At 39.7% G+C, this 16887-nt stretch overlaps 1 protein-coding gene across 6 annotated transcripts in view; it reads left to right on the plus strand.

Moving 5' to 3' along the window:
- The window catches only part of thrb (thyroid hormone receptor beta), a 109511-nt gene that overhangs the window by 79655 nt on the left and 12969 nt on the right, over nucleotides 1-16887 (plus strand). For 5 of the 6 annotated variants that reach the window (XM_079368544.1, XM_079368542.1, XM_079368541.1 and 2 more), the window contains 2 exons: nucleotides 15839-15939; nucleotides 16046-16193. In XM_079368544.1, the coding sequence (XP_079224670.1) occupies nucleotides 15839-15939; nucleotides 16046-16193 (249 nt within the window). Of the gene's footprint in view, nucleotides 1-14447; nucleotides 14821-15838; nucleotides 15940-16045; nucleotides 16194-16887 lie in introns of those variants that run through there. The other variant, XM_079368546.1, reaches the window with a different exon arrangement.

A 16887-nucleotide genomic window follows, 5' to 3' on the forward strand; every position in this document is an offset into this window, starting at 1 on the left:
CGTACGTTCCCCTTCCGCCCATTGCCCAAAGACAAGGCTCGTTAGCTTAATTGCCGTAGGTATGAATGTGAGTGTGCCTGCTTGTTTGTCTCTGTTTATCTGCCTTGTGATTGACCAGCAATTAAGGGTGTACAACGCCTCTCCCAGTGGCAGCTGGGACTGGATCCAGCACCCCGCGACCTCGATTGGGATAAGTGGTCTCGATGATTGTTGGCTGGATGGATGTAACAGCTGTTCCACAAGTTTAACCCTCTGACAGATACACATCTCTGCTTTATATTTGTCCATGCCGTTGTTGCCTTCAGTTCAACTGATTTCAAACAAAGTCGCTTTTTCTGTGCTTTATACATTACCTGTGAAACAATGTTGGGTTAAACCAGGAGTGTCCAAAGAGCGTCCCGGGGTCCATTTGCGGCCATCGAAGGGATTTTTTGCGGTCCCCGACTTCAATCGAAGAATCAAAAGATTTTGGCCCCAGGCGTCATTCAGATGGCATATTTTGTTATTTTTCTTTTTCATGTTAGCAAGGGCTGAAAGATATTCTTAAAGTAGAACATTTTCAGTACAATTTAGTGTTTTTCTTTCTTTTTTTTTAAACAGCTTTGACTATTTTCCACATTTCTTGTTCACCATGAAAATGAACCATTGCATAATTTTGGAAAAAAGAGGCTGCTGTTTAACCATTTAATAAACTGAGTTGAATACAGAAAGCTTTTACCAAAAGAAATTAACCACTTTGAACGAGTCTGAGAAAAACAAATGTTTGATTACCTTTTATTAAAGAGTTTCAAAGATGTTGATTCTAATCTATAAAGCCTCAAAAATTACAACACAAGAGTTTTTCACTGCAATTAGTTGTTGTGTATTTAAATGATTTTTGAATAGACAAGACAACAGGTTTGGACACCACAGGTTTAACCTGTAGCAGCTTGTTTTACCTCCACACACACAGCAACAACGGTTTGTCTCAGTGTGAAGAAAAAAAGTGTTTTAATCAGGAGAGACAAAGAAATGATTTAAAGTTCATCTTTAAATGAGGAATAAAATGAGTGTTCAGTGATTATCACCAAAGACAGTTAAATAAAAGTACCTTTTTTTTCTATGTAAACACATTCACACCTCCGAGGGAAATGTGACAAATTAAATATAATATAAGCTGATAACATACAAACTGAACTCACACTAACTGGAGGGTTCTGTCTGTTACCCTCTGGGACCATCAATAATTTACAGTTTCAAGAAAATGTTTTGAAAACAAACATAAGTGAGAAGCAGCGTGAAGTGCGCATTTCTCGTATCTACGTAAATAATAAATAAAGTTGAGCTACTTTGAATAAAACATGCTCACTGTATACACTGAGGCGTAGAAAACTGTCTGTCTCAGTTCACTAACTTTGAATCACTGAGAAAATCTGTGCGAAAAAAAAAATCTTTACAAAAATCCACGTTCACACTGCATCACTAGATTTCCTCAATCAGAGAAAGGACAAAAGTAAATGAACATGTACACACCTGTGATGTGCACCTGCCTGATGAAGGCTCTGATTGGTTGAATGCATGTTACACAGCGGGCTTAATGCAACCCCTCTTCACATTGCACATACTTTGTACTCTTCATATCAGCACCAGTCGAGTTGAAAATCCCCTTCATGTACCGTGCCCTATAAATGGATGAAATAAGACTCATGACGTTTGACCATGTTTTATTTTAGAGTTTGATCCACGTCTGACTGGACTTATAGTTGAAGACCTTGAATACAGTCTTCTTCAGTTCTAACTGGTGGAAAAAAATTATAATCTTCTGTGGATTATTAGCATGCTAATAATCAATAATGACTCACATGAGAGTCGTTAGCATCCCCGGTCATCTGTTGGTCAGCGGGGTCACATGTTCGAATGTGGGACAAGTGGGCTTAAGTTGTTTTGAAAGAGAATCCTGGCGATAGATGGCGTTTCAGGACGCACTGACACTTGGCTAAGCTACCCTGTAGCGTGCTAACGCACTGCCTGCACTCACAATGCTCCAGTCAAACAAACTGGACTTATAGGGGTGAAACATACTGGGCAACAGTGTGGATGCATCCTCAGACCACCAGCCCCCTTTAAGGATGTTTCTTTAACGCCCCCCCTTCAAACCAAACGGTCTTCACTGACCAGGCGGTGCACCGTGTCTTCTGTCCTTGTGTACCCTGTGGGATCCCTACACACACGTGATGTCGTGTCTCAGTGAGAGTGGGCTGGACTTGTTTGCTTCTGTTCGTGGTCTCTGCAGCAGCAGTCTCTCGATGGCGTCACGTCCTCACTCTTTCTCTCAGCTGCACAGTTAGAGAGCAGACTCTGTGAAAATGAGCTGCGTAATTAGACTGCCCACTTCTCTTCTGCTTTTCCATGCAGACGTTTCTGTTCTGCGCCCTGAAGTTGGACGTGTTTCGTAACATTTTCTGATCTTCATCGGGTTCAAACAGAGGTGTCGTTAACTTCGTGATTCATTTTGATTTGAAAGGAAATGAATTCTCTCGGCGTCGCTGGAGAGAAATGTCTTACGATAACGTTTGCTTGCTCTTTGCTGTGATGATTCACTCATCACTTTTCTACGGCAGCAGCGGTTCATACCTCATGAGGTCAGAGAGGGGAAAGGAAAGCAGCTCTCATGAAGAGTGAGTCACTCAAAGACGGATACGTCTGTGGAGTTATGAGAAATACTGTCTGGAAATATTCAGGATTGTCCTTTTTCTTCACAAGTTTGCAGACGTAGGCACAGTAAATCAAAAATGTAACCTGATTACCACATTTCCTTTAAGTCCTGAGCATTCAGTTAGGTTGTTTTTTTTCTTAATCCAAAGAAACACACAACATCCTCTGTTAACACTATCTGCATCTGTTGCACACAGAATAATTATCACTTTGTGCGTCTGAATGAGGTGCCAAAGTGCTGTAAAAAAAAAATGTCAGCTGTTGTGCTGTGAGTTCCCAGATGTGTTCAGTACATGAACAACTGGAGGTGTTCAACATCCTGACAGAAGAGCTGCACAGCCGGCCGCCTGAATCCTCAAACCAGTAATGATCGCGCCATCATCATTCCAACCCAGACAAGAAATATTTTCATATTTCTGTTCACAATAACAGAAACAAATATTTTTAGACCCTCAAAGTGTCTTAGAATTTAAGTGCGTCTGCCGCGTGTTGTCATGTAATGAGTTGACCTTAATTGGCTTGACTCGACGTGACCTGGGTTGTATCGAGTTGACGTGACTCGAAGTGTGACGTAGCGTGAAACAGTAGAGTTAACATTAGCTGAACTCGAATAACACAAAGCTAAAGGTGCGCTAAACATTCGCGGACTGAGACGGGGAGATTCTGAGTCATGTCCTGTTTTGTTGCTGTGTTGAATATTTCTGGTGTCTCTCTGCATTGTGTTGTGTTGCTGGAGGTCATTCTAAAGGTTCAGACCCAGAGGACTATATTTGTATTGCCTGGCTGCAATAATCCATGTGTTCAAATAGAAGTAAAAATACCTGAGTAGAAGTCAAACTAAAGGGTCGGATTTGACTTCTTGTGTGAAGTCAAAGTGAACAAGTGGAGCCTCCCCCCCTATTGGCTGTTTAACTGAACCTCTATGAAACTGAAGAAAACCACCTCCAGATGACTGAAGTAGACATTGTACATGCTCGTATCTCCGAGGTGTTGATAAACTGGATGCTGCTCTGAGTATATTCATACTTTTCATGCTCCAATTTTTTTTGCATGTTGCAGAAAGTTGTCTGTTGTATCTCTTTTACTAGATTTACTGTTTCAATTATTTTAAGAAGGTGACGGTTTGCTTCGTCTGTATCAGGTGATCTTGATTTAAATTTCCCAGTATGAGAAGTAAGTGTGTGTGTGTGGGGGGGGGGGGATACATAGCTCAAGTGTTTTTGTTGTTGGCTGCTGTTTGTAGGGTGTTTCTCCTGAATCCATATATTTATATATATTATAATAACACTAAATCTTCACAATGTAATTTGAGGGTAGCTAATCTGACTAAGAACAGTGTGAAGGCCTAACCCTAACCCATATAGTCATTAAACCAGACTTCCATCCAATTGGAGGAAGCATGGCTTTTTAACATCCACTTTTTGAATTCAGCGTGATAAATCCCAACTTTGGCGATGTGATCTTAATAAACTTTATTTAATTATGCGGTCCAAATATGGAGCAATAAATCAGACATGGAGTAAAATTTGTTCCCAGTTGTTATGTGGTGGCACCGTGAACAGAGGCTATAATCCTTATTGCAGAGGTCGGATTCGAACCTACGGTTATTCAAAACCTACAGTTATTCAAAACTGCTGTTATTCAAAACTCTTCACTCCCAACACCTCCCGTCTCTCTTCAGCTGTCCAGTCGAGATAAATTTAGTTTATATCGTCCTGAAAACTCGACAGAAGTACAGAAACATAGATCTTTCTGCTTTCCCCCCTTGTCGTCAATGCACATTTACCCTAAATAATAAACTGAATTGAATCCCCGCCGGGGACAAATAAAGTTTTTTAATTATTATTATTTGAATTGAAAACTGATGATACATTGTGGACATTGTTTGGACATTTATTTATTTTTTATTTTTTGGAAAGATGTTTGTACAGTGCAGCCGAACTCTTCCGTGACCAACCTTGAGATGCACTTGAATCTACCTTACATATCCATGAGCCGCTAAATCCCCCCTGTGAGGGTTTAAAACACTTCCTCCTCACTTTGACACGACATGTCCAGTTTGACGTTCCCAGTATGGGATGGGAAAATGTACGGCTCGTTGCAAAGTTTCGCCAGAGCGCCGTCATTCATGCTTCTTAGCGTGAGTGTTCTTGTTGTTTTCCACACACACTCGGGGAATGCGGACATTTGTGACCGTCCCCTGCGTGAGCGCTCGATATGAATGTTGTAAAAAAGCTGCCCAGTAATGGAAATAGATTCCCCCAGTTCACTCCACTGTTCAAGCTAATCCTCTCAAACTTTAACCTTTTCCAATGGGAGCCTTCTGGTGTTCCCATGAGCTTACCCTGAACTTTAAGAGGAAAGGTTCAACTTGTGTGCCCTCCCCAGGTCACCCAGAGTAGCCGGGGACATTCGGCTCAGGGCATCATGTCAATTGAGGGCCCGGGTTGAACAGATTCCTCACATCCAAAAATTGTTCTTGACCGGCTTTGAACCCCGAGACCTAAAGTAATCAATCAGGGAGGGAATATATATTAGTGCAAAAGCCCGCTGCTGGGCCACTCTGGTGAGGTGCAATGCACAGAGAAACGGTGTTCCTGTGTGCAAGGAGAGGAGAGCATGTTCCACAGTAGAGCCATAATGGAGGATGCATGTTGTTAGATAACAAAGAGAGGCCTCTGTGTTTACCTGAGTCAGCTGCTGGAGACGTTAACACGGAGTGCAATACTTACTCAGCAAATCTGCTCAGCCCATACAGGAAGAGTGGATTATTCCTCTGGACGGGAAGGATGTTTTTATTTAGAGCAAAGACAGTAAAAAGAAACTCAGGGTAAGTGGAGTTATTTTAATTAATATTTTACGTTAAAATGAGTTGAAGGTAAATTTGTCAAAGAGCAAGAATTAAATATACTAAAGGTGAGTTTGTGGGGTAAAAAAAGTGAATTTATCTAAAACAAATCCATAAAAAGTATAAACATGTAAATAGCTCATTTTAAAACATTACACTTCATATTTTGTTTTAATATTTTGGAAAAATGTAAATGAAATTATATCAAAGAAATATTCAAAAATGTCTAAAAATATTTCTTTAAATAAATAGAGAAAATATTGCTATTTTTTGCCTGCAGATTTTTTTAATATTGGTGTTTTGAAAAAAGAAATCTGCACTTTTAGATGAATATAAATGTCAAAATAAACCAATGATGTATCCAAAGATAACAGAGATAATTCAAACAATACAAATTAAAAAAAATCCCTCAGTGGGGCGCAGCGTCGGTGTCGGTGCTGCCCGCTCAGACAACAGATTGTTACGGTATTGACAGGCGTTAAACTGTCTGATGGACGCTTAGCGCTCGCTGAAGAGTCTTGTAAGAAACTCCAAACGAGATTAGCGCATGGCGAGGACGTCACCTCATCAAAAAGTTAAACTGGTATCAAGCCCTCGCTGAAAGCAGATTTGTCTTGCAGGGCCTGCCTCTTACCAGCTGCTGCATGTGGATCCACTTGTCACATACTCACACTTATTACATTGATGGAGTCAGTAATCCCACGTTAAGCCTTTTCAACTGTTCATTCAGAGACAGATTATAGAAATGACACATTGATCATTTACTCTGCACTCGAAGGCACAGAGTTGTTGTTCGACGATTGAATGGATGTTACATTCAGTGTCTGCTGGGACGTTTTAAAAGACAGGTGCTGCACTGATTTGTTCTCATCAATCAATCAAGCTTTATTTCTACAGCACAAATCAAATGTCATTCAAAGAGCTTTACAGCGGCTGGAAAACAAGAAAACAACATAAAATAGTGATAAAAGGTGTGCAGGGTGCAGGGAGCCTGGTGGCTGGTGTACAGAGGCTGTAGTCCTTCAGGAGGCTGACCCGGGTTCAAATCCCACCTGTGGCTCCTTTTCCACTCTCTCTCTCTCTTTTGTCCCGGATTTCCAAATCTATCATTTCTCCTTACGTGGACACAGTCTAACATAGAATCCTCATATTACAGAAGGGTTTGATGAAGAGAAATTGATAAATATTACAATTGACGTACAAAAATATCTTAACCGGCTCTTCAAAATTCATCCTCAACAAACTCAAAGATTAGAAACCTTTATTCCACATGAAGATTCTCTGATAGAGGCTCATTTATTTTCAATGCCAAATTCACAATGACGCTGTGGCGTGGGTGGAATAAAAGACAGCTTGCTGTTCATCGCCTCATTTGACCGACTGAACCTGAAGAAAAGATACGATGAGATCAGTTTATTATTTAGAGGTTAAATCTGGGAACAGGATGCTTCAACAAAAGGAGTCAAATGTGATGATGCAACATTAAAAAACTCTATTTTAATAGTTTTCAGTAATTAAAAAAAAATAAAAAATGTATATGTTAAAGAAGACAAAGCCTCATTGTCCTTTCTGCAGCCGACAGGTTAAAAACATGCACACAGCAGATTGTTGTTTGCATGTCTAAAAAGTAAAATATTTCTATCCTGAATGTTAATCACTAAGATGAGCCGCGTACAACCCGTTTAACGCTGGCAGCATCCGTCCGTGTTTAACATTTCGAGGATTAATGGGTTTACCTCCACGTTGTGTCCGTCGTTGATTAAACACTAATCAAAAAAATTAGTCTCAGGAGGAACCGTAGTAAGACTCCCCGGTTTGTTTACTCCTTGAGGACTGTCTGATAGAAAAGAAATAAAAGAGCAAGGAACATTGAGGAACAGATGAGCATGCCGACAAACACATGGACATCCGAGACTCAAGTCTCTCATGTCGTGTCGGACAAAATCGAGCTAACAGGCGTTTAAAAGAAGCCGACCATTCATCAGATGTGATGAACGTTTATCTCCTGCTGTCAGACGTCTGTAAAGCTCCCTCAGAGGCGACAAGATGATCCACCGTAGGTTTCAGCCTGAGGACCTGAGTGGACCTCAAACATGATCACAGATTAATGTTTGAGTATATATATATATATATATATATATATATATATATATATATATATATTTATTTAAACATGATCACAGATTAATGTTTGAGTGCAGAAACTCAGTAATAAGCTCAGTGTACAAAATGACTGTTCTCATGAAAAGCGTTTCATACAAATCCAAAATCTACGTGTTGATAATATGTACTTTGCAAAATACCAAAAGAGATTTTGAATGATGTATAGATGCATATTGGAAATGGTAATGTGAGTTTTTCAAAAGCGATTTGATACCGCCGCCGTCCTCATTCAGCGGGAAGGAAGCGTGGACGACGGGAACGCCACGAGTACAAAGGAGAAATCCTTCCTGCATCCCGTCCCATTTCTCTGAACAATGAATACAGTGATTTATGATCTTTTATAGAGAGTCTCCAGATAATACTTATTCTCAACTGGAGTTATGCAAAGAGCGACTTTGGATTTAATTTAATTTAATTTAATTTTACAGCAGAAAACATCAGGAACATCTAAAATGTAGCTTGTGCTTTAGACGTGGTGTTTATTTAAAGATTGCATTTTGCTAATCTAACATGTATTTATTCCTCTTTGTTTCATATAAATGCTTTCATTGTCGTTAATATTTGATTTCTTTCTGCAGCAGTGTTTAAATCTCAGTTTCCGTTTGGCGCCCTGTGCTCCTCAGAGATCATAAAAACCTTGACATCTTGAATCTAAATCGCTGTAATTCACCACACACGGCAGATCACGTCCGTCCACGAGTTTAACGCCAGCAGCGTCCATCTGTGTTTAACATATCGAGGATTAACGGGTTTACCTTGACATTGTGCCCGTGGTGGCTAATGACGGACTAATCAAGAGTAAGAGCCTGCCGAAGCAAAGATCCACAGAAACAACAATGAAGCTCAGACGTTTCCTGAGAGGAGGTAAACACTGTCAGGGAAAGTGACGGAAAAAACAAAGAAACGAACGTGAACAATTCTGCAAGGATGTTGTCTGCTGTCGATCACTAATAATAGAAACGTGATATTTAAATGAATAACCTGCATGCATAATATATATATATATGCAGTATATAACAGGCCTGTCGAAGGATTACACATTTGTGTCACGATGAATCACTAAATTTCACATTTTTAATCGCATGTTGGAAATTCCTTTATTTGCGTCTACAAATTGAAATTGTTAAGCTTTTAATTTGTTTGTTTCTTAAAGTGAGAGTACATCACGTGTTGTTTGATGCAATCGAAGAGAGAAATATTTCAAATCAGACATCAAAGACTTGAGAAGCAATCCAATAAAAATCAGTTTCAGTAAGAACAATAAAAACGGTAAACGCTACGTACGTGAAAAAATAAAACAAAAAAAGAGCAACAATAAAATATTTGAAACGTTTTGTGCGAGACTTTGAAAAAATCAACAAATAAAGAAACAATGATCAAACAAACAAACTTCAAAATAAAAGAATAGAAGTTGCGTCTCAGCCGATTACGTTACTGAAAATAAAATCCAGATTAAACAGACTTTAGCGTCGAGCCTCTTTAAGCGCTCCACATGTAAACACGACTGTCACATTGACATTGATCCGCGAGCTCCGCACCACTCAAACGTTGTCTTGCAGATCATCGTGTGCTCCACGTCTAATGAGATTACAGGAAGGTGAAGACCTGGACCTTCAGCCAGAGGAGGTCATGTTGTTTAGGTCACTTCGAGTGTCATATCTGGACACATGATCGCAGAGGGATTACCGGGCGCTCAGTGAGCGTGTTGAGAATTAACTGTAAAAGATTCAATGGCGTGCAAAGGCTTCGCTGTCAACATTCCCCAGACATGGTTTTACATTCAAACTTGTTTTGTGTCTTTAACTTTTGATTCAAAATCAATATCAGTTCAACATCTGTCCCATGTAAACATTGAAATCTGGATACAGCCTGTGGCTCAGTGGTGGAGTTAACCGTCTCTCAAATTTAAAGTCGAGGGTTCAAGCTCCTGCAGCCACATGTTAGCGTCCTTCGGCAAGACACTTAGAGTTGCTCCTGCTGCTTCGTCCGTGTGAATGTGTGTGTGGGGGCGAGAGAGAGAGAGAGAGAGAGAGAGGAATGGCGTGCAGTAAAGGAACCACAGGTCGGATTCAAAACCCAGGATGTCCGCTTAGAGGGGTGTAGCATCCGTACATGGGGCACACACACTAACCGCTAGGCCCCCCGGCGCCCTGTATTGAGATATGATGTAAGAGGAGTGAACCGAGGAACGTGGAGCGTCTTGAGAAGTTAAACTTCAGTAAAGGTTTCACAGATAAACACATACATCCTGTTGTACGTACGCAGGGATGAAACTACACATCCTTTTGGCACATTTAGCATCACGTTGTCGTGAGTATCAGACTCTGAAAAGAAACTGTAAGGACCTGGATCTTATCAAAAAAAAGAAAGAAAAAAAACTCACTGTGACTTGTTTCAAATTCAAAATGTTATTTGTCCTCGGGAGGCAATTCAATGGTGAATATTGGAAATTCCTATTTTATTATTTCCACAAAGGCTGCTCTTCTGCTAGAACCTTTCAGAGTAATAATTTTGAGTCTTCATTTCTGTAAATCGATATACGAATTACTCTTTGTCAATTCATGATTTTAATCTTGTAAATACACAACTTTCACGTGGCCCTAATACTCTGTCATGAGGAACTATAAGACATGAATACTAAAAAGACAACTGTGTTTATATTTTCTCTAAATGTGTCGTCGATCATTCTCCGTAGATCCTCGTTTTTTATTCTGAGGAGCAAAAAGGTCTCTAAAATTCTGTTCAAACATTCTGTTTCTGAATGTTGAGGGAAACAGCAGTGTTATGGTTACAATCTTTTTTTCTATGTAAACTATGTAGAAATTAAAACGACATTCAATGATTAAAAACAAAAAAAAAGTTTAATGTGATAAAAAAAAAAACAAGAAAAATGTTGAGATTTGATCAAATGAATAAATTGTGTCCGCTCTGCGCTCTCGTCTCTGTTTGAGCCCTGATCATGATGATTTTTTTTTCTTTCTTCTTCTGCATAATCCTGTCCTCCATCAGTATTGATCGTGTGTCTCGAAGACGTGATGCCTGAGCGTGCAGACTGCCTCTCATCCAGGGTTCAGATCAGTGCACGCAGCAGGGATTGTAAAGCCCAAACTGCACGCATCGTCACTCAGACTGCGCCATGTGTTCACACGTCGACAGGTTTTTCGGACACACCTCGGTGATCCAGCAAGCGGCAGACATGTTCGGAGTAATCTTAAGAAGATCAAAAAAAAACAAAAAGAGAGGCATCTGTGTGATCGAATCTTAATGTCTCCTTAAGAAGCTTTAGAGATGTTTGCAGGAACAAACAACAGCTACAGCTGACGTTTCTAATGTGGGGGCCAAATCAAGCTGAAGGTCAACAGACTGAAAAACAAAAACTTCATCGAGGTCATCTTTCTATTTGGACTCGTCTTTGAATAATTAAATTCAGACTTTTTTATCGCTGTGTGAATCGTGATTTTCAGAGGGGACTTCACGAGGTTCATGCAGAGAATCAGATGTTTGTAATATTTTAGAAAGAATCTGAAATCATCTCTTATTTCTCTTTATTTTATTCCTCTTCTTCAGTTTTGCACGGTTTTCATGCACCAGGGAAGACAGAATTAAAAAACTTCGGCACTCAGATTTAAATGAAAACTTTTTAAAAAATCATCTTTTTGTTTGATTTTTATGTAGAAAATTAAAATACTCAATATTTAGCATTTCACTTTATCAGAATCAGAAACATTTTTATTTACTGTACAACTCATGTGTTTCTCTTTGAGTTACCTGAGCTCGAACTATTTCAGAAATAAAACATCTTAGGCTTTTACTTTGGAGGGGAAGTAAAGTGAATACAGAGCAACAAACAAAAGTGATATTTAAGTAAAGGGTCTCATTCAGCTTTCCTCTATTTTATTTATTGTTTGTATTTATTTATAATTGTTTCTCAGCTTTATTGAGGGAATTTATGGTCAACCTTCATCTCTACTCGAGACATCATCGAGGGGTAAACGTCATTTTCTACGACATGGAGTCGTTACAGGATCGACAAATAATCCAAAGAACCAGACGACGGATACAGACAGGACAAATCAACACAGCGAGCGTTTCTACGAAGCTCAGGCAACAAAGACAGAGATTGAAAAGGTTATTGAGTTTAAACAGATTTTTAAACACACGACGGACGAGATAAAACATCCACACGTCACTCTGAACGAGAAACAACCAAACAGTTTGGTGATTTGAATCCTCATCAGTTATAAAGGCACATTTATATTTATTTAAACTCACAGCCCATAGATCCAGATCAAACAGATTAAACTTGAGGACGGCGCTCTAATCGAACACCTTTCTCGTCTTTGTTTAATTTAACATCACCTTATATGATTTATTATAACTTATAAATCTTTAAATATTACGTTTTATAAAAGAAGTGTAACATTCCTGTGTGATTTGCCGACACATTAAAGACTTTAAACGGACCGAGTATGAGGCTGAAGGCTTCAGAAAAACAAACGTGTAAAGTCTCTACAAGTGAAAAGTGAAAGTAACAGAAGCATAAATAAATGTCACAAGAAGGAGGAGTCAAAAAAAACAAACATTTATTTAAACACAAATTCACTAAATTCAAAATGTCCAACTAAAATACACAAAGAGAAAAATGGGAGTCACGAAGAAAGCACAGAGAGAGAAAATACACACCGAGATAATCAGACACAGGACAGGTAAAGGACACAGGTGAAGATAATGAGGGCGATCAAAAGTGGACGAAAACACACAGAGGCAGAGAGAGAGAGACACTGAGGACAAGACTAAAAAATAAAACAGGAAACACTGAAGACTAAACTGTAAAAAAAAAAAAAGAGCAACGGCAGGAAAGAATTAGAAAAACTACAACAAGATCCAAACTCTGTAGTACACAAAATTCAAAACTGAAGAAGACAATAAAATCTCATTTACAGGCTGGAATAAAGAGACTGATTGGAGTTGTGCAGATTTAATGTAAAACAATAAGTTCACACAAACATAAAAGAAACAATCAGAAACTTCTGCCTGTGCTTCGTTTTTCTTTCAACATGTTTTATAAAGTTGCATCAGTCACAACAACAGGTTGTTCTAAACGGTTTTGTGAAAAGATTGAGGAGGGCATTATGGATCCTAAAAAGAGGCGTGCTCGTGCCATAAGGCTTATCCCCTTCGGTTTGTATTGAACAAGAAAGCCTAATCAATATGGCAGATTCTAGCCCGTGTCTGGGATAATAGGTGTATTATGTGAAACAGATCACGCAATGTGTCGCTCAGCGTGTCGCTCGCGTGTCTCAAACTTAGAGGGAAACAGTATTGATTTTGCAAATTGAACACGTTGTTATTTCAGGAGGTAATTAAACCAGGAAGGTATTTGTGAGAATAGTTTTATTTTGAGATGTTTCTTTACCAGGAGGTAATTATTAAATATTAAAGTTATTTGTGAGAGTAGTTTTATTTTGAAATGTTTCTTTACCAGGAGGTAATTATTAAATATTAAAGTTATTTGTGAGAGTAGTTTTATTTTGAAATGTTTCTTTACCAGGTGGTAATTAAATATTAAATTTATTTGTGAGAGTAGTTTTATTTTGAAATGTTTCTTTACCAGGTGGTAATTAAATCATGGTGTTATTTGTTAGAATAGTTTTATTTTGAAGGATGTTTTTACAAAAAATAATTTAACCGTTAAATTCTTTGTGACAATAGTTTTATTTTGAAGGATTTCTTTACCAGAAGGTAATTAAATCTTGAATTTATTTTTGACAATAGGTTTTATTTTGAAGGGTTTATTTAATGTATTTGAAAGAACAGAAGTCTTTTTGTCTGTTTTATGTTTTGAACTCAAGTATTTTAAATCTATGATGAAGTTGCTTCTATAACCCGTGCTAAAATATTTAATTATTTAAATAAGCATGTTGTAAAAAAAAATGCACATCATTAAAGTGCTTGCTCTTAATTTGACTTGACGGTAATCGGTTATTTATTGTCTCTTAAGTCCCAAATAAAAATAACACAAGTAAAGCAGCGGCTCATGATCCGCTCGATCCGGTTCAAATGGTTAAAAGTCGGGTTATGTGAGTTTAACTCAAACCCTGCCTGAAATCTTCTTAGTGTCATAAAGTTCAGTAGAGAGTTGGCAGGAATAATTGTACGGCTCTGACCTTAGCCTGCCTGTTTGTGGATTCTGTTGGAAATACCCGGAGGATAAGTGCGTTTGTTAACAAACAGAGGTTCAGAGGTCAGGGGTTAGAGGAGGCTTCAGGGTTAAGACAACGACTAATTCTTCTATGATATGATGACTGGCATCCACAGCCTGTACAAGTGGAAGTTTACTGTAAATGTACAGTAAAGTTGTCCTCCTCCTCAGGTTGATGTATTTAGATGGTGCTTACTGTTTCTAGGTGAGGTCTTAATCTGTCACATTGCCACTGTCTGTTGTACATCGAGGATTTGTGGAGTGTAAGATTAGAGCTCTACGTCGTCATAAATCTCTGCTTCCCAATTCGGCCGGGTAGTGGCGGGTGGGGCTGCTGCTTGGTGAAGTCTGTGGTCTTGGGATTTGCTAGAAGAAACACTTGTGAGTCCACTCAGGAGACCTTCACCTGTGTGAGGTTGGACACTCCTTATCGTCATATTCTGACGGATTGATGCTCTTCTGCTTTTAGATTTCATCTTTCTTCTTTTTTTAACGTTTAGTTAAAAAAGGTTGAACAACAACTTTTTTTTTTTTTTTTTTTTTTTTTTTAATGGTTGACTTGTGTGGCTCTCCATGATGAACTATTGCATCCCGGACATGTATGAGATGCCTCACCCCGGGGTGGGAGGCTATCCGGTGCAGGGTGGCGGAGAGCACTGCATGTACCCAGGTGAGGGACCCGGGTACGGACACTGTGAGCCCCAGCCGCTGCACCATCCGCCTTGCATGGAGCAGACATGGCCACCCAGCCAGCACTACTCGTGCTCGTACGCTGGTGGCCCTCCGCCGTTCAAGAGCGAGTTTTGCAGCATGGAGATCCCTCTGAGTCACTTCCACCATCAGCCTGAGTATTTCCCTGAGGTCAAACCTGAGTTCTCACACCTGCAGTGGATGCAGGGCGCGCACAAGAAAGGTACACGTCTGATAGGTGAAAATGTGAATCGTCTCATGTGGGATGATTCTCTGATTGTAGCAGTGAAAGTGAGACTTGAGTTTTTAATCGATTGATGAAGTTGACTGTTTTCTTTGGTCTGTATGGAGGGAACATGTTTCAGACATTTGTGTTACGTTTTTGCTAATTAGCATTGACTAGCTTGATTAATGCGTCCGTGATGTCCGGGATTTCCAAATTAAGTACGATAAGCGCAAATCCAAGATTTAAGGCGCCATGCGGCGACACATCTGTGAGCAGGACTTGATGCATCTGATGCTCCGAGTGTTTGCGTGAGTGTTTGAGTGGGCGGGGTGGAGGGGGTTTCCTTATTGATTGATTTGTGAGGCAACAGAAGGCCTACGCATGAAAAATCATGGCTTTCTTAACAAGCCCCCTCCGAAAAAATGTATTGATCAGCTTGTTGACCCCGGAGTCTGCGAGAGGTCAAAGCACTGAACTCATTAAGTGATTTCCAGGAACGGGGTCAGGTTTTAACGCCGGAGAGTTTACAAGAAGCAACTGTGTCTTCTGTGGAAATCATGCCAATCTAATTTGAAGTGTCTAAAGTCAGCCAAGTTTTAAATCTCCCTGTGCAACGTTTCAGAGCGGTTCAGCCTCCCGCCTTTTTACAAACTGGAAAAACTATAGAGCTATCGCTAAACGTCCTGGAAGTCCATACGGTTTACATTTAGCATGTTTGAGCCCCGTTTACCGGCTCAGTATTCATTTCACAACATCAAGAAGACAAAATTACAAAAAGTTCAAATGTCTTTTTTTTTTTTTTTTTTTTAGACAAAAATCCTAAAATTAATTTTAATATTTAAATGACTTCTAGATTTCCCTGTGGGTCAAAGGTCATCATCAACACATCAAATTGAGTCTGATTTTGGAAAAACATGAGCATGTCACACGTCCCCCTGGATTACAAAACAGCAGTAAAGAGAGAATTATGAAATGAAATGAAATCTGAATATTGATCACCTGTTCTTCTCTTTAGGGTACATTCCAAGTTACCTGGACAAGGATGAGCTATGTGTAGTGTGCGGGGACAAAGCCACAGGCTATCACTATCGCTGCATTACCTGTGAAGGTTGCAAGGTAACGCAACTGTGGCACGCAAGATTTTATTTTTATTTTTGCATTTAAAAAAAATAAAGTTTGCATTTGTAAGCGTGCGTGCTTTTCCCTCTCTCCTTCTTCTCAGGGTTTCTTCAGGCGGACGATCCAGAAGAACCTCAACCCAACCTACGCGTGTAAGTACGAGGGGAAATGCGTCATCGACAAAGTGACCAGAAACCAGTGCCAGGAATGTCGCTTCAAGAAGTGCATCGCGGTGGGGATGGCAACAGATTGTAAGTTTGAAAAGACGAGGTCATCAAAGATGTGTGTCCGGCGACTGCACGTTCTACCCTCTGATATTTCTGTCCCATTTTCAGTCAGAGATTATCAAAAGGAGAAAACAATGTGGAAGTGACCTGTAGTAATGACTGAGAAAAAGGGCTGTAGTGTAAACAGATACACTAGAGACATCTTAATCCAATCACAGTGGACACATGGATAGATGGGTTAAACTGGGTCAGGGTCATCCGGCAGAAAGCCTGCAGGCTGCACGTCGCCCGCGGACGCTTCACTTTAAACACCTGACGCCATGGTCACACTCTTACATATTTCTCTGTCGTTTCAATGCAAACAAAAACACATCATCATGTTGACTTTGTACCTGTAGAGAACATGTGGCGACGTGACGAAACGTACAAATGATTCGAGATGATTAACAAACCCACAGACACCGGCGTGTGATTTTCTCCCGACTCTCAGAGGAACAAGATTTCCTATTTATTTGAGCTCAATGGACATTTCTCTTCACTTGAATGTTAAACTACAGCATACAAAGCAAAGAGAAGACACCTCGAAGACGTCTTCATAACACGGTTGAGATCAGTGCTAATCCAGGTTAATTAGATTTGATTGTCATCAGCTGGCAACCGGATGCACGACGGCAGCTTGTTTGGTTTTGCATGCTCGTGTCAGGACGTCTAGATGTCT

Source organism: Symphodus melops, assembly GCF_947650265.1.
Source record: "Symphodus melops genome assembly, chromosome: 18".
In the NCBI taxonomy this organism is placed as follows: Eukaryota; Metazoa; Chordata; class Actinopteri; order Labriformes; family Labridae; genus Symphodus; species Symphodus melops.